Raw genomic sequence first — 22289 nt, 5'->3', positions numbered from 1 at the left:
CAGAGATTTCATGATGGTTTGAATTGAGTCAGTTATATCATCATCATCCAGTTACTGGAAGTCAGTCCAAATAAATATGCAGTAGAAAGCGCCACTTTTTCTTTAAAATGTTACATGTTTCAGTATCCTAATTAGCATTTAAAGTTTTAATATGAGTTATCTTCCCAACCAAGTCCCTTTTCTCATTAGCATTTTGAGTACATGGGCACCCTTCCCTCCTCCAAATAGAAGTCCACTGTAAAATTCCTGTATGGAGACAGTACTGTCCTTTTGTAAGAGCTGTATGCATCTCTTTTTTTCAAGAAATATAATTTCCTGCTGTTAAATCCGTTACTATTGAGACACATAACAAGCTTTTAAACTTTAAAAAAATAGAAAAGTAATGGCTATGCAGTAAGGGATATGGTGTATTTTTGTTTCTTTAAAATGCTGCTTCAGACCTACTTCAAATGTACATAATGCAGACCTCATTTCTCTTGTGTTCGAATGCAGTCTTTTCCTCCCTCTTCCTTAATGCTATCAGCCATACAGTCTGCTGTTTGTGGTATTCTTTTCAAGTGGAAATTAAATTACTGATACCATAATTCAATACCATATTTAAAAATTGATTTGCTTTGTAAAAATAGCTTGGTGTGCCATTACAGATATACTGGCTAGACTGTGTGACTTTCTGAGATATCGCCTGCGGGAGGCTAAAAATAAAACTTGTCTGCACTGAATTACAAGATTGCTGTGCATGCCGTTAGACAGAGGTGAAATGCCAGGAGTTTCAAGTTGTAAGGAGTTGTAAAGATATAACGTTTATTGCAATACAAACTTTTCCTAAGACTGAAATGCAAGCAAATTCCAAAGTCAGTCATTCAGAAAGTTTACAGAGCGTATTTAATGTTCTCTTGCTTTTACTGAGTGGTTTCAGTCACAGGGTTCAGTATCTCAGCTTGAATGATTTATTATTCTAGTATTGATTAACAAAATATTAGAATTCCAAAGGCATGCCATAGAGTCATAGAATAGTTAGGGTTGGAAAGGACCTTAAGATCGTCAAGTTCCAACCCCCCTGCCATGGGCAGGAACACCTCACCCTAAACCATCTCACCCAAGGCTCTGTCCAGCCTGGCCTTGAACATTGCCAGGGATGGAGCATTCACAACTTCCTTGGGCAGCCTATTCTAGTGCCTCACCACCGTAACAGGAAAGAATTTCCTCCTTATATCCAATCTAAACTTCCCCTGTTTAAGTTTTAACCTGTTACCCCTTCTCATGTTCATTTTCTCATCAACCAACACCCCCAAGTCCTTCTCCACAGGGCTGCTCTGAATCTCTTCTCTGCCCAACCTGTAGCTGTGCCTGGGATTGCTCCGACCCAGGTGTAGGACCTTGCACTTGGCATGGTTAAACTTCATGAGGTTGGCATGAGCCCACCTCACAAGCATGTCAAGGTCCCTCTGGATGGCATTCCTTCCCTCCAGGGTATCAACCGAACCACGCAGCTTGGTGTCATCAGCAAACTTGCTGAGGGCGCACTCAATCCCACTGTCCATGTCAGTGACAGAGATTTTGAACAAGACCTGTCCCAACACTGATCCCTGAGGGACGCCACTCGTTACTGGTCTCCAGCCGGACATTGAGCCATTGACCACAACTCTTTGTGTGTGGGCATCCGGCCAGTTCTTTATCCACTGAGTGGTCCATCCATCAAATTGATGTCTCTCCAATTTAGAGACAAGGGTGTCGTGTGGGACAGTGTCGAACGCTTTGCACAAGTCCAGGTAGATGACATGAACTGCTCTACCCCTGTCCATCAGTTCTGTAGGCCCATCACAGAAGGCCACCAGATTGGTCAGGCAGGATTTCCCCTTAGTGAAGCCATGCTGGCTGTCACCAAGCACCTTGTTGTTTTTCATGTGCATTAGCATGCCTTCCAGGAGAATCTGCTCCACGGTTTTGCCAGGCACGGAGGTGAGACTGACTGGTCTGTAATTCCCCGGGTACTGTCATATTTTTGTTTGTGTTGATTCTCCTCAAATAATTTGTTTGCTTGTTTGGTCTTGTTTGATTCTTGTTAGTTCTCCACAGTGAGAGACTGAGTTTAATTCTTTTTGTTCCTTTGGCAGTCACGATGTCAGAGGACTATAAGCTTAATTTAGGACTTTACACCTAAATAATGTTTTGGAGATTCACCGCACTGCTTACCTTTTCTTTAGTTTTTATTTTTAAACAGCATTGGTAAAAAAGTTGATGGCTATGAAAAGTAATATACTTTTATCCTGTAGTAATGTCCACTTGCTTCCTATGAAAATTGCAGAAGGTGAGAAATACATGAAATCAAAGCAAATATCTTAGGCAGTATATAGAATCATAGAATTGTTTGGTCTGGAAGTGACCTTAAAGCTCATCTAGTTCCAGCTCCCTGCCCCAGGCAGAGACACCTTCCACTAGACCAGGTAGCTCCAAGCCCCACCTTCCACTAGACCAGGTAGCTCCAAGCCCCATCCAAACTGGCCTTGAACACTGCCAGGGGTGGAACTGCCACAGCCTTCCTGGACAACTGTTCGTGCCTCACCACCCTCACAGTGTAGAATTTTTCCTAATATCTAACCTAAATGTGTCCTCTTTCATCTTAAATCCATTACTCTTTGTCCTGTCACTACCTGCCATTGTAAAAGGTCCTTCTCCATATTTCCTATAGGCTCCCTTCAGATAGTGGAAAGCTGCTATAAAAAAACTAACTTTTTAAAAAAATGAGGAAACTGAAATACAGCATCTAATGATTAGTTTTTCAAGATTCAAAAATATATTTGTATTTGTCTTCCATATCCATCTGGAAACTATGATACTGTGTGTTTAGCTCAAAAGAGTGTTTAAAATTCAATAGGAGGAAGTTATAGCAGAGAAATGTTGAGGATATAAAATTCTGGAATAGTAAACAGAACAAGAAACGAAAACATTCATGGTAAAGTGTAAAAAGTGCCATGTAATTGCTGTCATATACTCTACTATGTATAGGTATGTATATACACATCATACATACCTGTGCAGGTGCGTTTCTTTCAGATCATTTATTTTGGTTTATTGATTCCTCCCTTTTTATTCAGCCTCATCTCACATACACATCATTATTTTCAACAATATCATTACTGTGAGAGATAGACTTTTTAGAGACCACAGTGTGGTCTTTGAGAAATGGAGAAGGTCTTTTAACACTGCTATTGGAAAAAGTGATTTTGTTGACTTAATTCCCTGTGTTTGGGAATAAAGGCCAGCTAGGGGCAAGAAGGCTCATCATGTTAACATACGCTCAATTTCCCCTAAGAAAACTATAGGAAACACTACAAATACATGCAGTTTAGGGATGGACTTGCCATATGAACATTTTAAAGAAAGCTGCTTCTCTTTAGTTTCAGTTTAGTTAGAAAATTCCATGTTGGTTGAGCACTGCTTGTTTCGATTTATGGTTCAGAAATACCAATATGAAACTAGTAAGTAGCTCAAGATTTCCTAAGTTAAAGTGAAATTTCAGCAAGATTTTCATGTGTAATAATAGAAATTACAAGTCTTAGACTAAGGAATTAGCCTGCGCCCGCTAAAGGTTGACACAAGACCTCAGTCATAATGACCTGCATTCACAACTGCAGAAATAGGACTATATAACTATTTTACAGAAATAAAGATGGCACATTTTAATATGGGTTATAATTAATACCTACAGTCTATCCATATCTGAAGCCTGGAAACATGGGCCACATATCTACTTACAGATGAGAGTGTTGGTACATAATCAGTTCCAGTCATAGTTTATCCTTGTAGTGGGCTAGGTTTTGAAAAACTGAGAACTGAACGGAATAAATAAAGTTCTTATTTTATTACTGCAGTATCTAGAAATGGGGCTGGCAGTAGGCTGCAAAAGAAAAACAACAATGTCACCACATTAGAATGCATGTCTGCCAGGCACTTTATTTTAAAATTAAGTTCTTGTTTTCTGAAGTGCATCTACGCATTCCATAGGTAATGAAACTTAGAAATTAAAACCTATTTACCAAAAGGGTAAGCGTGTTATAATGTATATAATGGAGATTTATTTTCCCATGAACCACAGAGCCTGAACTTACTTTACTTAACAGCAGTGTATAATAGAAAAGCAGATGAACTTTTAACAGTGGAAAAAAAGAAACTTTTAATACACCACACAGAAAATATGCTTTAATTTTCAAATCACTTTTAGATTCTTGCAATGGCCCTTGAAGTCTCGATTCTAGCAATATGTAAGGTATTAAAAAAAGCGCTTTTAACTATTGCTCCTAAAAAGTTGTTTTCTATTTCCCTTTGGAGGGATTACATCTATCACATAGCACTGTTTCTCATTCATTGTGCTCAAGTGCAGTACTTGATGTATCTGATGTTGCATGTCCAAAATGGGCACTTGGGAAATAACTGGGGAATGCAGTGTTTTATTACAGACTGGTTTGGAAAGGCATTGGGTATTTTTTGCTTTGGTTTTTATTTGATTCTGATGTACTCAATAGTTTCCTCTGGAAGCCCACAACTCTAGCATCTGAAAAACAAGAAGTTAGTTGCAACATCAAATCAACAGCTTGTTACTTGTATTTATCAATCAGTATCCAAGCACAATTCTACAAGGTCCTGTTTACACTCTAACAAGTGTCTGTTCTCCAATGAGAATTTGAGGATAAAATGTCTGACTCTCCAGTACATTGAGAAACAAATAGACAATAGTTTGAGTTGTAGTTAACTTTTTATCTTTCTTTAAAACGTGTTCCATTGGTCAGGGTTGGATGTGAGATACTGTGGGGCCCATAACAAATTCTTCTCTTGTATGTCTGCCTACTTTAATGACATTTTGCCAACCATTTTGAGGTGATACGTGCATACATATACTATGTGAGAAAAAGAAGGGGGTTGCCTCAGTAGTTACTATAAGGGGAAAAAAGTGATCAGACTGAAGATATTTCAAAGTTGCTTCCCTGGGAAGACTTTGTTTTAAATAATAATAGATTTATATAAGTAAACCATAGGACTATAAAGCTTTCAAGATAGTGACAATTATTGAAGTTTCCCATAATTATTCCTGAAATAACTGTAGGGTTTTTTGTAGAAAAAAAGAAAAAGGCTTGACTAAATGAAGTGAATGTAAAGTGAATTCACAGAGGCTGGTGTTTAAAATTGAAGAAAATTTTATTGCATTTTGGATTTTGCTGGCTTTAAACCAAGAATCAGTTAAGGCCCTTAAATCCTCTGTGGCTGCATGAAATAAAAAAACCTCTTGGTGATTAATCATCATGAATTTTAACTTCACTGCTATGTCTGCATGCCAGGTAATTGAAGTATGAATATATAGACAATGTTTATCCCTAAAATACTAAGTACAGAGTGAAGCACATTCCAAACTCCACACTGCTTTCTGATCTGACAAAATTATTTAGTTGGCAGGAAGAAAACAGGAAACAAGGCTGTAACAAATACTCTTGAATACTCTTAGAGATTCATTGCTTCTGCTTTGCTTCGTGGTCCTCTTACTTCAGCGTAGGAAATCATCAGATGAGATTTTGCATTGTTTTTCTTGTATTTAAAGGATGAAATGAAGTTTGAGAGGCTCCTCAGAGTTCTTCTAATCTATTTCCTCTAGTTTTCTTTTTCTTTTTTTTTTCCTGCTCTTTGGTGTCTGTTTTGGCTCCTGACCTATTCTCACCAATCTTTCTCTTTTTTGTAGAGTATTGTTAATGAAGTGTGTACAGTGTTGCTTAGGGGAAAAAAGCCACTGTAATTTTTCTTTATTTTTAAAATGCGTTTGATTCCATCTAGCAGCTGCAGGCCCCTTTTTTCACAAACGAATCTGATTACTTAGTGTGATTAAAATGAATTTTTCTTTATATGGCAAAAACAGTTTTTCCCAACTGTGAATCTGACAAGCACGTTTTTGAGTACCAGTTTAATGCTCAAAGTTGTAAAGACACAATCATCACAAGACTTTATTTACTATTGTTCAATACCAACAGTGTAGAGTGAAAGAAACTAATGAGGTCTTTGATAATCAATTCTTATCAGAAATGTCTTGGGCAGGGTGTCGTTTTTCAATTATCATCAGTTGTTCAGTAGCTGTACACACAGGCGCTTTTTTCATCTAGAAGTGCTGATTTTATCTTTATTTTAAGAAAGATTAACTTACATTTGAATGCTTGAAATTAAAACTGTTCCTACTTGGACTGCTTTCTTGACAACTGGCGTTATTTTATCTCGCATGGTTCTACATGTAAGCGCTGTCATATAACTACTGAGCTCCATCTTTAGAAGGAAAAACTCAAAGGTAGGAAAACCAGGAAACTGGCATGTAGAGGTTTGGGGAATTTGAGGCCAGGATATTTATTATTAAAGGAGTGTGTGAGAATAGAATAGCAGGTAATGGTAGAAGAGCCTAGCTGTTCTCTAGGGAAATGATGCTTCCAAATTTTGGCAGAAATGGGGAGAAAGCTCCTGGTTGATGATGAGAGGGAGGAGGGGACAGGGAGAGAGGGAAAGACAGACACTGAGACTGCAGATGTAAAGAGTTGCATCCAAATACTCGCACAGTTGTAATTATTGAGGCAATGTTGAGGGGGGAAGAGGGGGACTGGCACTAGTGTTCTAAAAAAGCAAAAGCAAACTTTGACATATAATACTGGTGGCTCATATCAGATTATTAATACATTTTAATTTACCTAGGTAGGGTGTAGGCAAAAAATTTCTGAGCTCAAACTTACCTTGAATTGACAGAACAAGTCAGTAATAAATAGTTACCATTTGATTAAATATGGCAGGGAAAAGGGTAGTTTTCAAGTAGTGTTATACTTCATTTCACTATTTTTTCTTTAATATATATTTAGAGCTGTCTTATAAACTGTATAAAGCTGATTATAAACTGGTCTCTCTTTCGAGAGAAAATGTTCATAATATGAATTATGAAGAAATAATTCATAAACTATTTTTTAATGTTGCAGCTTAGAATTTCCTTCTGAATTCAAGAAGGAATATCACAGAATTGTGTATTAATACTGGGTGATAGGGAGAAATAATTTGCATGTATAAAAGCAAGTTGCAGCCCAGTAGTTTTTCAGAGAGGTGAGATAAGACTATTAGAGAATCCTAGGAAAGTTGCATCCAATATCCGGGAGCAGTCTTTCTGTTCACTGCTTGCAGAAGATGGATGATGCCCTGCTTTACACCTTATAGACAGAAATGTTAGGATTATGTGGAGTTTCCTTATCTTTCTTGCAAAGCACATTGTATTCACCTCTGTCCCCTTTATGACTCTCCTAATATGGAAAACTGGGAAATAAAAAAAAACACATTATATTTATGGTGTTAACATTTATGATTGGTCTTGCTTAGAAAATATGTCCCTTCTCTAAAAGGCAGAGATATAGAGTTTATACCTCATCCCAGGGTGCTGCATCTCAGATGTGTCTGGGTTAATTCAGGGAAAGGTGTGTGGCCTAGCTGGCTACTTGATGTGAGCTGATCAGCCAGCTGGAAAATACAGGTTTCATCAATATCTGTCCATGTGACACTGGTTTTTATGTTGAGCCTTTGCAACTGAAGAAATGGTTTTCATGATTTGTGCTCAGCAAAACTAAAGCCAAGTAACTCTTTCAATGTGCCAAACCCACAGGACAGGCACAGGGCGAGTTATACCAACTGTTGCATTGGAAATATTTACAAAAAGTTGCTTTGCTGTAACTTTGATGCCAAAATTGCTCTTAAGAGATCAGCAGCCTGTATGTTTGTGCTATGTGTGTGGTGAAACTGTAGGAACAGTAGATGTTTTCACTGCAAGATGTGGCAGGCTCTTGAGATTATGAAATAGAGAAGAGTTTATTTATATTTAAAGGATAAATATTACTGCAGGGTAGCCTCATATTCTCTTAGTGAGAGCTGGGATTCTCTAAAAACTGTCACATATCACCATCTTCTGAGCAAACCCTGTACTGCAATCTATTAACTCTAAACTGAATTCATGAGCTGCAGTGGTCTCTCTATACACTTAAGCAACATGAGAAAACTTCTGTCGTTAATACCTGACGTTTCAAGTACTAAATTATGATGAAACTTGTATCATATTTTCTGAACAAAAGGGCTTGTATTGTTAAGAAATGGGTCTGTGTTCAAAAGTTTGGTGTCTTCTCTGACTGTGAAAAACTCACTGACAAGCAAAAGTTATTCTAAGGAAATCCACAATGCAGAATCCTATGTGGAAAAGGTAGCATGTGTGACCCTGTTGATAGAAAAAATCTCATGTTTACTGCATAGATTAAAAAAATGCTGGCAAAGTTCCTATAAGCTTTGAACATAGGCTGTGCAATCCCTGGCTCCTGCAATTCTAAGACATCAGTTGCGATTGTGGTTTAGCAAAATTGTTCTATGCAAGAAGTGAAAAATCATACTTTTTGCCTAGGTTACTTTGTATTTTCAGTTAATATTATAAAATGTTTTCAGGGTTATATATTTGGCAATATATTGCGGGGATATTGCACTATTTTTGTAATCATCTTTTTTGCAATAGAATTAGAGAGATACTTATGATGCTTTAAAGGTTGAAAATTATGTGGCCAGAGGGTTGCAGTTTTATAATTGCACACAAATTGAAGGGGGTATGGAAAACCAAGAGTAAAATAACCCAGAAAACACATTCAAGGAAATTACCTCAGATGGCCTTATATATATATATATATGTAGAACATGAAAGCTCAAAACAAAGGTACATTTTCAGAAGAAAAGGGAGAGCCTCGTTGGAGAAATATATTCCATTGTGAAATTTACTCAGGGAAAGGGACACCTTCCTTTTACCAACTTTATCTATGGAACACGAGGCAGAGCAATAATCTGCTAAAAGAGCATCAATCTGTCACCTGACAATTCAAAGACATTCTGATTTATTATTTGGTCTATGAGTCAAGGTTGGATTGTTGTGTTTTGGTTTTTTTTCTTTTCTATTTATTTTTCTGCCTATATTTAAAGAACAAAAGAATGTGAGAAGCTGCCTCTCCAGCTGATCAGGGAATGCCACCTACATTACATACACAAGGGAAAACAAAGAGTAAATATAAGATGAAGAAATCCTGCCCTGAAAAACCCAAATTCTCACATCCACCTAGATGATACTTTGGTTTTGTATCCCATTTCATACAGTTTTGCCCCCAATTATTCCAGTCTTTATACCCAGTCCCCATTCCTCAACACTTTTTGTATCTTACTGTCTTGGGTTCTTTTGATTCTCCTCCCCATCCCTCTGGGAGTGGGGGGAGGAAGAAGGAGAGGGAGTAAGCGAGTTGCTGCATGGTTCTGAGTTACAGACTGGGCTTAAACCTGGACATTTTCAAAATGCAGAAATTATTTAGTCTAAACCTTAGAGTATTTTATTAATAATTCCTGTCAATTTAGACTTTTTTTGACATTGAATTTGACTAAAACAGATTCATTCTCTCCAACATAGAACTGAAAGTGGCTTGTATTAAGCTTCCTGCCGGAGTAACATACAAACACACTTTCAGATATAGTTTTTCTGTTATTAAATACGAAATATTAATCTGTACTTAAAATACCATATTTAAAAGATCATTCCTGGACAGTCTTTCCCAGATGAGTTGTCCAAGAAGTAAGTGGCGATGTATTATTTTCTTAGTCAGATGTGATTGGCTTGTGAAAATCTTGATAACATGAAGTTAGTGCCACCCTCTTCTGTACGCTCCAGAAACAACATTGTTCGTATACAGAACAGAGTTTTAAATTCTTTTCATGAATGTAGAATTGCGATGGGGAATAAAAGTCCTCAGATGTGGGTATGAGGAAGAAAATGTGTGTAGCCATTAATGACTGTGTGCCAGTGATGTAGCGGAGCTCTATTGAAAAGTAGGAATAGTTGAATGTAGCCTTTTGTTGTCAAGTTTTTTTGGCAAGAGGTGAGGTCAGCAGAGATAAAAACAATATAATTTTACTGTGAAGAAAGCAGATCTTTATCTTTCTGTGGGGAAGTGGCAGTGAAAGGATTTCTGTTCTGATGAAATTCCCCCCCCCCCCCCCCCCCCCCTTCTTTGTAAGGGGAAATAGGGAATAAAAGGTGAGGCTGGGATTTCAACTGTAGGTACTCAGCATACAACCTCTTAAAAATAACGGTGGTGACTGTTAGAGAAATTTACTTTAATCTCTCCAGGAATAAGTTCTAATCAACAAAATGAAAATTATTCATGGGAAGGACCCATGCTGAAATGTGCAAATTAATTCAGTGTAGTTTATGTTGTCTGGGGTCAGAGAAAATGAGCCAATTTTAGATGATGAAGCCCAGGTATTTAGCATGATGCTAACATTACGCATCCCTCCTTCGAATGAGTCTAGGGTCAGGTGGGAAGCAAAAGTTACGTCATGTACAGAAATATACATGTCAAAAGAGGTAGGATTAGCCTCACATGACACTTCATTGATTCCCTTTGAGTAGATTACCCTGAACATTCCTTTCTGGAATGTGCAGCCAACTGTCTCCTTTCATGTTAAAAGATTAATTTTCACTATTCAACCAAAGTGGTTAAGCTGAACCTTCAGTCTTTCCCAGAATTGATTTTATGGGGTGTTATTCCTGGTTCCCATTCATTACGTTATATAACATGCCTTTACTGGTCCAGTTCATGTAGAAACTATCACCCAGTACAAAAGGAAAAAGGGTTTAAGGGCCAGGGCTTAAAAAGACAGAAAACACAATTAATTTCCTGGCAGAAAGATTATTATTTGTGCTGTTTCTTTTCTGTCCAAGAGTCATGATAGAAGGACAGAGCAGTGCAAGGTGAGAGGTAAGAGAGGATGGCTTCTTCCCACACTTGTCAAGCCAGCTGTGTGTACAGCTGTCAGGGTACCTAACAGGCAAATATGCTACATAACTGTTGCACCTACTCATGTTTGGAGAAACAGAGGAAATGTGAAGGGATGACACCTCATCAGAGACTCTATCTAGCATTTCCTCTCACCTAATAATGTCTAAACATCTCCAAATTCTCTCCAGTTTTCTTTTCTGCTATTTTCCTGTTAGGTGTCCAGTTTTCTCTTGCAGATTGCTAATTTCCTTCCACATGATTTTTCACTGCTGTACAAATATTATGGAAGAAAAAAAAAACTAAAACTTTAGTACTAAAAACACTGAAGAACTGCTTTCTCTCAAATGCAGTTGTGCCGTATTATTGGTGGAATTGAAGTATCTACTCAAATTTTAGTTGGATGTTTTCTAGCACTTAAGATTTCTATCTCAAGATAATTCTTGTCATCATTTAATCTGAAAATAGATTATTTTGAAATTAATTCAGGATGTGTGTAATAGTCCTCTTAGGCTTTGCGAGTTGAAATGAACTTTTATACCAACAGCTCCAAACAGGCTTACCAGTCCTGTGTATAGCCTACTTCCCAGCTGGACATTTGCACATAAAACTAACATGTAAAGAAACATACTTCATCACTTCTGCTTTCCATGGCACCTTAACAGCAGATCTCTCAGTATCACCTCTTCAGACAGAGACTGAAGCTTGAATCTTCACTCAAGCAGAGGGACATGCAGAATTAGTTGTTTACAAGTGGCTTCCAAATCTTTTTTCCCCATGCTGACTGCTTTATGAAGTCGTATTCAGATTGCACTGCCTTTTCTCTGCTTGATACCCTTCCCGTCTTTTCCCATTTCCTTTTAGCCCTACTTATCTTTCTGTTTTCTCTAACAAGATACAGTCCTAAACTTAAAATTTAGGAAGTGTGCTAGTTACCATAGCCTTGCCATAGAATTTAGTAGGCCATCTCATCCCAGCACACATGCCAATGTTCACCTGCCTGCCTCAGGGGTTGGGGTTCATGGTAGGAAGAGCTATTGAATTTATCAAACTGATAACTTCCTTCTTGCTGCAAGCTAAGAAGATGCTACAATTTTTCTTACACTATTTTTTAAATAAAACCTCATAACTTGATTCCTTTAGAGAACAGTAAAGAAATACAAAAAGAGTAATTTTCTTCTAATACTCTTTTTGAGACTTATGGAAATGGTAGTATATTTAAGGGTATGTTTAAGGGGATTATTTACATCTAGGTGTTTTTCCTAAGTGTCTGATGCCTTGTTTACTGAGAAAGCATTTAAGAAAATCCACAAGTTGAAAGAGGAGAGAAAATCGGAGGAAATCCATGTCATCTCTGCAGTTGTAACATTTGCAAGCCATGTGGCTCTCAGGCTGGTCCTGTGTGTTTGCGTTAAGGTACTCACCCAGTTTCTGTTCTTCAAAAGTGACTTCTATGCTTGAGTCTTCATTTTCTTTCCTTACTGCTGACTTGATTAGGTTTTAAGATATGGCTTTATATGTTGTAAACCACTCTTACTAGTTAAAAACCCATGCCTGCTTTCTCTCACTTGAGGCTGTGTGCCTACTATAACCCCAAGCAAAATTCAAATTCCATGCAAGGGCTCTATTAGAAAGATGGTGTTGGCAGTTTAGCAGTGTCTATTCTCATTTAGATATTAGAAAGAAGCTCTTCCCTGGGAGGGTGCTGAGGCGCTGGCACAGATTGCCCAGAGAAGCTGTGGCTGCCCCATCCCTGGCAGTGTTCAAGGCCAGGTTGAACACGGCTCAGAGCAACCTCATCTAGTAGAAGGTGTCCCTGCCTGTGGCAGGGGGTTGGAATTTGTTGAGCTTTAAGGTCCTTTCCAAACCAAACCATTCTATGATTCTGTGGTTCTATTTGCTTCTTGCAAATATCTTGATATTAGTTGCACATTAGTTGTATAATCTGTATTTTAGAGTTTTAAAACTGGGCATCTGATATCAGTGCTTTCCAAGCAAGAGCAGAATAAAGGAAGTTATACTGGTTACTGGAAACAGTGAGGTGCTGCTACAGGAGAACATGAGATAAGCATTATTTAGAACCTGATTGATAAGCAATAGTGACCCTCTCCCTCTGATCCACACTTCTTCTAAATATATACACACAACTGTTTATACAGAATCATAGAATCATAGAATCTTTAGGGTTGGAAAGGACCTTAAGATCATCTAGTTCCAACCCGCCTGCCATGGGCAGGGACACCTTAAGCTAAACCATATCACCCAAGGCCTCGTCCAACCGGGCCTTGAACACTGCCAGGGATGGAGCATTCACAACCTTCCTGGGCAACCCATTCCAGTGCCTCACCACCCTAACAGGAAAGAATTTCCTCCTTACATCCAATCTAAACTTCCCCCGTTGAAAGAGTGTACATGGCTGTTGAGTGACCAAAGCAGGGATGGTAATGAATAGAGCAGAAATGTTAGAATTTTTATTACTAATGCTTAAAAGTTAATATTTGCTGCAAAAAAAAAAGGTGTTCTAGGTGAGTGCTCAGACTGGTTCCTTATAGAGCAAGGGGGAAGAAAGATTAAATTAACATCCACCTTACATTCATAAATGTCTTACTATGCAGATTCACTGTGAAGCTTGGTGGCCAGCCCCGTGCATTTGCTTCAGAACGTTGATTTGGTGAGAAGTAAAAATACCTTCTTCTGATGTGAATTCTCTAAGCCATGATTCACTAACTGGTTTAGGGTTTGTTCCCCATTTGATTGGCTGTTTGTGTTGGTTTAAGGTAGGGAAGGGGGTTTTGTTTCGGTTTCGTTTGTTTTATTTTGGGTTTTGGTTGTTTTTTCCCCTCCACAAAAACACATGCACAATGCAAATAGTCATTAAAGCAAATTTGTTTCCTGGACTGACAAGCTAGCAAGAGATCATGTTGGTCAAAAAATTCACAAGAACATGAAGGTAGTTCTAAGCTGATACACTGATAAGTTTCTGTTGTAGGACAGCTTCATGTTATAGCCCCAAAGGAAATAATCTGCAGACGTCCCGTACTGTCAGCCCTCTGCAGGCAATCGGTTTAGATTGCCAAAGGCAGGGATGGGGGTGAGCCCCTTTCATAGAAAAGGGCCTCCTGATGTGTGCTAGAAGGAAGGTAAATTCTATTTTACGTGGACCAGATGCAGTTAGGAAGTAAGGACAGTAAGACAGGATCTTTTGTTCTTTTAGAGTACAGAAATGAGATTTATACTTCCGTGTTCTCTGTTCTTAATGAATGTAAATTAAACCCGCAAAACTGTTAAAACATAGTCTAACTTTTCTTAGCAGAGAAAGTAAAGTTTATTTGAACATAGCATGCTATATATAAACAATTGATTTTTCAAGTTAAAAACATTTTTTCCTTTTATAAATATGCTTATGAGATTTCATCTTTAGAAGCATTCAATAGGATTAATAGTATATTTTCTTTTTAATATTATATTGCTGAACTCTGAAAACACAGTATTCTATCAGAAAAATTAGTCTACACGTTCAGAGAATTTTCACCTGTCCTGAATTTTCTGAGCTAACAAAACAACAATATAACACTAACGTCGGTACTGTCCAAATATTGTGCTTCACAGCATAGAATATCTTACATACATTCTTTTTCCAAAATACACTTTCAGCATTTGATGTTATTAAAAAAAAAAAGAAATTAAGGAGAAACAAATAAACCTTCATTAGAAATTGGCACACAAAAAGAAAACATCATGCATGTGGAAAACTGGTGATTTGAGGTGATTCCCTGTTTATTCTTGATTCTTAGCATTCCCTTAATTTCAAATAAAACATTAACATGCTCATATAAATGGTATAGAACATTACACAGTGGATGTGTCGGGGTTTTTTTCTTACCATATTTCAACTGTACGTGAGAGAAAGCTGGTAATCTTCAGCTGAGGTCAAAGATTGTCATATCAATATGATATAAAAGTTTAATTTTGTAAGTTATATTCAAGGAATGTAATTATATGATTGTTTTTAAAATTTAATGTGTGGTGATTATCCAAAGAATAGTCAAATTAGTTTAACACATACTGACAGATGGTTAGTGGGCAAAGACAAATCCATGAATAACCTGACACCCTGATCAGCATTAAAATATCACATAACTATGCACTGTGAAAATGATTGCAAATTATGTTAGCATTGTGTTTTGACAAAAGAGATCTCTTTCTGTTGGCACACACAGTAACATAAAGATACCTTAGGCCTACTACTTCTTGCACCATTCAATTTAATATACTGCTAAAAATGGATATCCTGCTACAGTACTAACAATGCCAGGAGGTTGAATAGCAACCAGATTCTATGTTTCTCTGATATGTTTTTAAAGTTAATTTAGTAATTTAATTTCTTAAAATAGAAATGAAGTTACTTCTGCAGAGAATATTCTGCTGCCAGTGATACTGATGGGCAAATATTTCCTTCTGTGCAGTTCTTGGTTGAAGGTTTTTCTCTCTTATTCATTTTCATTTACATAAAGTATAAAAGCTCTTTTTATCAACATTATCATAACTGCCACCATAGAAAAGAAAAAAGTTTATGAAATCTTATACACCCGTTTATGACTTTACTATTGCAGTTTATAAATAACAGATACAGTTTTGTAACAAACCAGAACCATTTAAACATATTTTTGATTTTTTTTTAACTATTAGGCATAATAAAATAATTCAGTTATTCAAAATTCTCTGATTTCTGTAATGTGGGAAGACACTTCTGTGCTCTAATAGCATAATGTCTCGGAGATAAGTTTTCTCTGTCATGGAGGGCTGCTAAGATGTATATAGTCTGTACTGCGTTTTGGAATGTTTCTTATCTTCCTGACTTCACAAAACTCCACTCAGTTTAGTTTCACAATATTTATAGTCTTCAAGGCAACTTCACAACAACAACGCATGCTCCAGCCCTTCCAATATTGACAGGAACTTCCTAAAAAAAAAAACAACAAAACAAAACAAAAAAAAACCCACACATTTTTAGTTACTCCTATGGATAGGACTAGAAGGAATTATTTGCAGATTAAAAGTAAAAGTAATTCAATTTGTTCATTCAAATTACTGTACTGAAAAAAAAACAACCTATATAAGATTGAACCAGGGCTCTAAAAACACAGTTTGGGCTTTTGGAGAAAGGCTTTAGCAGCCTTTCAGATTTAGAGGAGTGTAGGCTAGTGGTGTCGCTCTTAACTTCTGTAAAAGACCCTTGTATCCTGTGTTCTCAAACCACAAACTGTGTAGCCACAAAAGCATCTCGACAGTTAGAAATATTTCCTCTTGGTCTCAGTGGTGGTGATCATAAACATAAAAACTTGGAAGTGTCTCCAGCAGAGGGCATTGCCCACAAACACATGACAGGTCCAACAGCTGTAAATTTAAGCACTTCAACACAAAATGATTTGTGCAGCCTGGATCACAAGCTCGTGTACTGCTTCCACCCTTTAATCTGAAAAATCTCACACAGTTATTTCATAGGAGAGGCAACCAATGTTTTATGAAGCCCAACTACACTATTACTGCATCCTAATATAACATTTTTCACAAAACCAGTGATAATTTTGCAACTTGTTTTTGTTTTTTTTTTTGTCCACTATTTGGACAGAATTCTTCCCATCTGTGGGAAAAATTCTTAATTTCTTAGATAATTCTTCCTTTTACCTCTGTCCACTCATTATTTTGAGCATCATAGGACTCCACGGTATCCAGGTACGTATGTCCATCATAGCCCCCAACGGCATATAATCTGTCCCCCAGAGGACAAATTCCAACAGCATCCCGAGGTACACTCAAGGGGGCCACTGTTGTCCAAGCATCTGTTTTAGGATCATACCTAGGATGTTTTATAATCAAATTTAGAAAAATACATTGTAGAAACACATTTCACATTTAAATGACATATTTGCTTACTTTCTGCTACACTGTAGTTCAGTTAACACCATGAGCTAATATATAGATAATTGAGTGATGCAATTACGTATCTTGCCACCAGAGGGGTCTTCAAGCACATGAAAAATGCCCGTATTTTCACTTTCTGATTACAGTCTCTTCTATCAAATTAAAGAATCGGTACATTTTCAACATAAATGAGGCCTGAGAGGATGATAACATGGCCATCAGTTGACTCAGCAAAGCTAATTTTAATATATTCTTTTTTTCATACTCCTCAAAGATTTCTGTTTTCTCTTTGTATCAATGTTGATTTTATTTCTGATTTGTATTCACTCAACTTCCACTGTAAGTTCAAGTGAATTCCAGGGTAGCACCAGGTTTACACTTGTTACTGGGAACAGAACTGAGCTATTGTTATCACAACAGGGAGTACTTGCTTCTTGTTTACCTTTCTTGTCCCCAAATGACAGTAGTGTCAATATCACCTCGGTACTTGGAGGAAGAGAGAGCTGAAAAGTACTTAGTTCTTACAATATATGATGCAAGTAGCCCAAGCCTGTGTTTTGGCACTTGCGAAACAGAAAGGTCAGGTGTTGTATTTGTCTTAACTTGTTGAGTTGTCTTTACCTGGCTCCTGGGCAGCTCAAATAGATGGAGGAGCTGGGGAGAATTTGTTTCCGAGGGGTTTTTGTTACTACAAGTACATTGGAAGTGAGTTACTCTGTTCAAAATATTATTTTAGAAAGCATAATATGTTTTGCAGACATAACATTCCACTTGTGAAAAGATTTCCTTTGCTGCTATAAGTTATTTAATATTTCCTTCCTGGAATATATTTATAAAAAAAAAGGAAAATAAAAAAAAAAAGAATTCCTTACCTTTCTACGCAGTCGGAAAGTCGAGAGCAGTGGTTGGAAGCAGGTGCATCATGACCTCCCACAGCGTATAAAAACCCATTGTATGTTGCAACGCCAACACCGCCTCTTCTCTTAGACATGGAAGCGCATATGCTCCACTTGTTTGTGTGTGGATCAAAACATTCCATTGATTTCAAGCAGGAGCTCCCATCTCGTCCACCGACAGCATATAGTCTAGAATCATTACCCACAAGAAGGCAAACAATTTCAGTCTTTAGGCTCTTATTTTAATAGAAATTTTATGTGGTTAACTTCATTCAAATCACTTTAAAATGATCTTTTGGCCTGTTATTTGCTATATGACAGCTAGGCTCTGGAACTTTCTTTGCACAAAGTGTTTTGCATGTTAGTTGAAGGAAGGTTTATACATAATTTGCAGTGTAAATTTTCAAGCAGTCTTATTTGAAAATTGCATATCAGCTTCTTTAAATGTGAGCTATATATGGAATTTGGTAGATGCTACATATGTTTTAAATATGTGGGTAGTATTCCATGTAACAGGCTTATAGAGTATTTGACACCTTAGTATTGCATTAAGCATTTTTCCTATATGTTATATGTAAAAGAACTTCAATAATACCATATATAACAAAAACATATATCAAAAATGTACTAATATATAGTTTCCTCATGGTTTGTATTTAAGATCTGCTAGGCAGGTGTTACCATACAGGTAACTTGTCTGCTCATCCTAAAGGTACTCAGCAAATGACCAAAACCGGAGATTTAAACCAGCTGATGTTGGGACAGCATGTAAGAATAAGTGGTGGAAATCCACATTAAGAAGCATGAAAGTTCTGTGGTTTTTTTTGTCATGGCATTTTAAAAAGCCTGAATTTCTTTTGTGTTTCAAGCTAACTTGTACATTGCTAGCCTAATGATAGTATGCATACTGGATTTAAAAACAGCAGAGATGTTTAGATGTTGAGTGTGCCAGTTATTCTGGTCTGTTTCAAACTTGGCTAATACTGCCATGAAATTGAATTTACTTAGTACATATAATTAGAGACCTAGGGAACATGTGGACTTGTCCAAAATCGCCTAAACCAAATCAGCTGAATTTGTTTGGCTACACAGGATTTGGAGAAGGCGGAGGTTCTGAATGACTTCTTTGCCTCGGTCTTCACTGGCAAAGGCTCTGACCAAACCACCCAAGTCTTGGAAGGCAGATGCAGGGACTGTGAGAATGAAGACCTTGCGCCCACTTTAGGAGAGGAACTGGTTCGAGACCATCTTAAAAATCTGAATGTGCACGAGTCCGTGGGTCCTGATGAAATCCATCCACAGGTCCTGAAGGAGATGGCAAATGAAGTTGCGAAGCCACTGTCCATCATATTTGAGAAATCATGGCAGTCAGGTGAAGTTCCCGATGACTGGGAAAAACAGAAATATAACCACCATTTTCAAGAAGGGGAAAATGGATGACCCGGGGAATTACAGACCAGTCAGTCTCACCTCCGTGCCTGGCAAAATCTTGGAGCAGATTCTCCTGGAAGGCATGCTAAGGCACATGAAAATCAACAAGGTGCTTGGTGACAGCCAGCATGGCTTCACTAAGGGGAAATCCTGCCTGACCAATTTGGTGGCCTTCTATGATGGGGCTGTGGAGCTGATGGACAGGGGTAGAGCAGTTGATGGCATCTACCTGGACTTGTGCAAAGCGTTCGACACTGTCCCACACGACATCCTTGTCTCTGAATTGGAGAGACATCAATTTGACGGATGGACCACTCGGTGGATAAAGAACTGGCTGGATGGCCGCACACAAAGAGTTGTGGTCAATGGCTCAATGTCCGGCTGGAGACCAGTAACGAGTGGTGTCCCTCAAGGATCGGTGTTGGGACAGGTCTTGTTCAACATCTTTATCGCTGACATGGACAGTGGGATTGAGTGCGCCCTCAGCAAGTTTGCCCATGACACCAAGCTGTGTGGTTCAGTTGATACCCTGGAGGGAAGGAATGCCATCCAGAGGGACCTCGACATGCTTGTGAGGTGGGATGATGCCAACTTCATGAAGTTTAACCATGCCAAGGGCAAGGTCCTACACCTGGGTCGGAGCAATCCCAGGCACAGCTACAGGTTGGGCAGAGAAGAGATTCAGAGCAGCCCTGCAGAGAAGGACTTGGGGGTGTTGGCTGATGAGAAAATGAACGTGGGCCGGCTTCAGTGTGCGCTTGCAGCCCAGAAAGCAACCGTATCCTGGGCTGCATCAAAAGGAGCGTGACCAGCAGGTCAAAGGAGGTGATCCTGCCCCTCTACTCTGCTCCTGTGAAGACCTCCCTTGGAGTATTGTGTGCAGTTCTGGTGTCCTCAACATAAAAAGGACATGGAACTGTTGGAACAAGTCCAGAGAAGGGCCATGAGGATGATCAGGGGACTGGAGCACCTCCTGTATGAAGACAGGCTGAGAAAGTTGGGGCTGTTCAGCCTGGAGAAGAAAAGGCTGCGTGGAGACCTCATAGCAGCCTTCCAGTATCTGAAGAGGGCCTATAGGGATGCTGGAGCGGGACTCTTCATTAGGGACTGTAGTGACAGGACAAGGGGTAACGGGTTAAAACTTAAACAGGGGAAGTTTAGGCTGGATATAAGAAGGAAATTCTTTCGTGTTAGGGTGGTGAGGCACTGGAATGGGTTGCCCAGGGAGGTTGTGAATGCTCCATCCCTGGCAGCGTTCAAGACCGGGTTGGACGAGGCCTTGGGTGAGATGATTAAGCGTAAGGTGTCCCTGCCCACGGCAGGGGGGTTTGAACTAGATGATCTTAAGGTCATTTCCAACCCTAACTATTCTATGATTCTATGTTTCAGAAGTGCCTGTTTTTCTCCAGCATCTGGAGAAACTTTCAGACTGCTCGGGTTTATAATTTACCTAGAAGATTCTTGACTACTCTTGGGATAATACAACGTTTCTAGCACTCTCTTCTAATGTTTGTGAATGGAAGACAGACTTGAGTTCAGTTGAGCAGTTTGTTGCCTGACCCATAAAAAAACAAGGATTTGATTTTCTTTTCACCTCATGCCATTAGATACAGACTACTTGTTTACACAGCTTTCACAGGGAGAGGAAATCACTGTATATACAAACAGATTGGTTGGGATCTTTTGTTCTCTGTAACATGTCTAGAAACATGGTTGTGTGTCCCATTCTCTAAGGAAAAGAATTAAGAAAGTGGTCAAAAAGTGGTGTTCCGTGGAAACTTAAAGGCTTTTCTGGCTGGGTTTAAATATTCAGTGTGGCTTAGGGAAACAGGAAAAGGAGAAGCATTCTGTTTGGTTAGACCATAGCAGTAGCACTGAATGATGGACATTTTGATCTTGGCTTTCCCTGGTATGCCAGAAATTACATCACTAGACTAACAGACATGATTTAAGCCAGGCTGGAGACAGCTTGTATCAGGAGTGTTTGAGAGCAGAGTCAGGATCAGGCTGGATTTCCTCTTTGACAAAGTGGTTTCCTGCATGTTGCTGTGGAAGGTACCAGCAGGAGTTTCTGGTGAAGTTTATGCTGAGAACATTTCCTCTGAGATACAAAGGGACTTGAACATGCACTTCTTTCTTTCTTGGACTTTTGAGTTAATGATTGTGTTGTGTTGGAATACAAAACCCTGACTTGTGTGTGAAGTTTTTGCATTTGCAAATACTGCTTTACTGACATCTTTGTTTCTGCTCCATATTCTTCTCTTTCTCTGGAATTTAAGAAGTAAACAGGGAAGCCAGTCATACAATTTCAATATAAATGCAGTGGTCTGCCTGCAACTGTAATATTCCAGGCCTCTACAAACTGTCATTGCTAAGAGCTTTCTGCAGATTTAAATAAGAAGGTTGGCTGAAGCCATGCTCTCCAACAGAACCTAGGGCCTGTTACAAGGGTATTTTGTATTTCTGAAGAAAGAAAACAAAATTCTGTTTGGCATTACTTTATGAATTATTCCTCCTACTTTCTAGTAGGAACATACAAGGTGTAACACACTGTTAACTGCAGGTTACACAGTAGATTCATACATGTGTCTGTTCCCATGTAAAAGTGTTTGAGTGACTTTAGTGTCTTTGGAGGATGTTTAAATATGTTTTGAAAATCTTTGTGGGAAAACCAATGTACAGTAAGCATGTGATCTCAGTGTATTTAAGCAATAGATGAAGTGCAGAATAAATCTGGGTAGGGATAAGACTTATTGGAGGCTGTTTATTCCATACCTAATTATGAAACTTGTTTTCCTTTCATTGAACACAACATACACTTTTAAACATTGAAAAATTATTCACGATTGTGAACTTGTATGTTGAAGATGTAGCTGTGTGCAGGAGGTGTAAAATAACAGAGAATGACTTTGTTTCTTTGTGTATTCTTTTAAATGGTGTGCCCTTAGAAACTGTGATTTTAAAGTATAAATATAAACTTGGAGTATTTTTTTAAAGTAGCCGATCTTTTATCCAATAAGTTATATTCTAGGTAAAAAACTGTTACACATGTAATAACACTTTCAAATTGCTGTAACTTAAAAGGGCTGAAATATGTTTAAAACGTGACTGTAAGCTTGAAAATAATTTACCACGCAACAGAGGAAAAGCTTTCCTTTCTTGTTTTTGTGCATTATATTTTCTCTTT

The 22289-nt window shown here is 38.2% G+C and overlaps 1 protein-coding gene and 1 long non-coding RNA gene across 2 annotated transcripts in view; one reads left to right on the top strand and one right to left on the bottom strand.

Moving 5' to 3' along the window:
- LOC133265215 (uncharacterized) overlaps positions 1 to 22289 on the top strand; it is a 137829-nt gene that overhangs the window by 71778 nt on the left and 43762 nt on the right. The window lies entirely within an intron of this gene.
- KLHL4 (kelch like family member 4) overlaps positions 14626 to 22289 on the bottom strand; it is a 45750-nt gene continuing 38086 nt past the window's right edge. Inside the window, exons 9-11 of the mRNA XM_061446152.1 lie at positions 17648 to 17860; positions 16539 to 16710; positions 14626 to 15813 (exon numbers count right to left, since the gene is read on the bottom strand). Coding sequence (XP_061302136.1) covers positions 15754 to 15813; positions 16539 to 16710; positions 17648 to 17860 — 445 coding nt within the window. The 3' untranslated portion in view covers positions 14626 to 15753. The remainder of the gene's footprint in view (positions 15814 to 16538; positions 16711 to 17647; positions 17861 to 22289) is intronic.

Source organism: Pezoporus flaviventris, unplaced genomic scaffold, assembly GCF_033815535.1.
Source record: "Pezoporus flaviventris isolate CSIRO_AGI_PZ_B2104156 unplaced genomic scaffold, CSIRO_AGI_Pfla_v1 ptg000005l, whole genome shotgun sequence".
Taxonomy (NCBI): Eukaryota; Metazoa; Chordata; class Aves; order Psittaciformes; family Psittacidae; genus Pezoporus; species Pezoporus flaviventris.
This window is presented reverse-complemented; position numbering and strand designations above follow the sequence as displayed.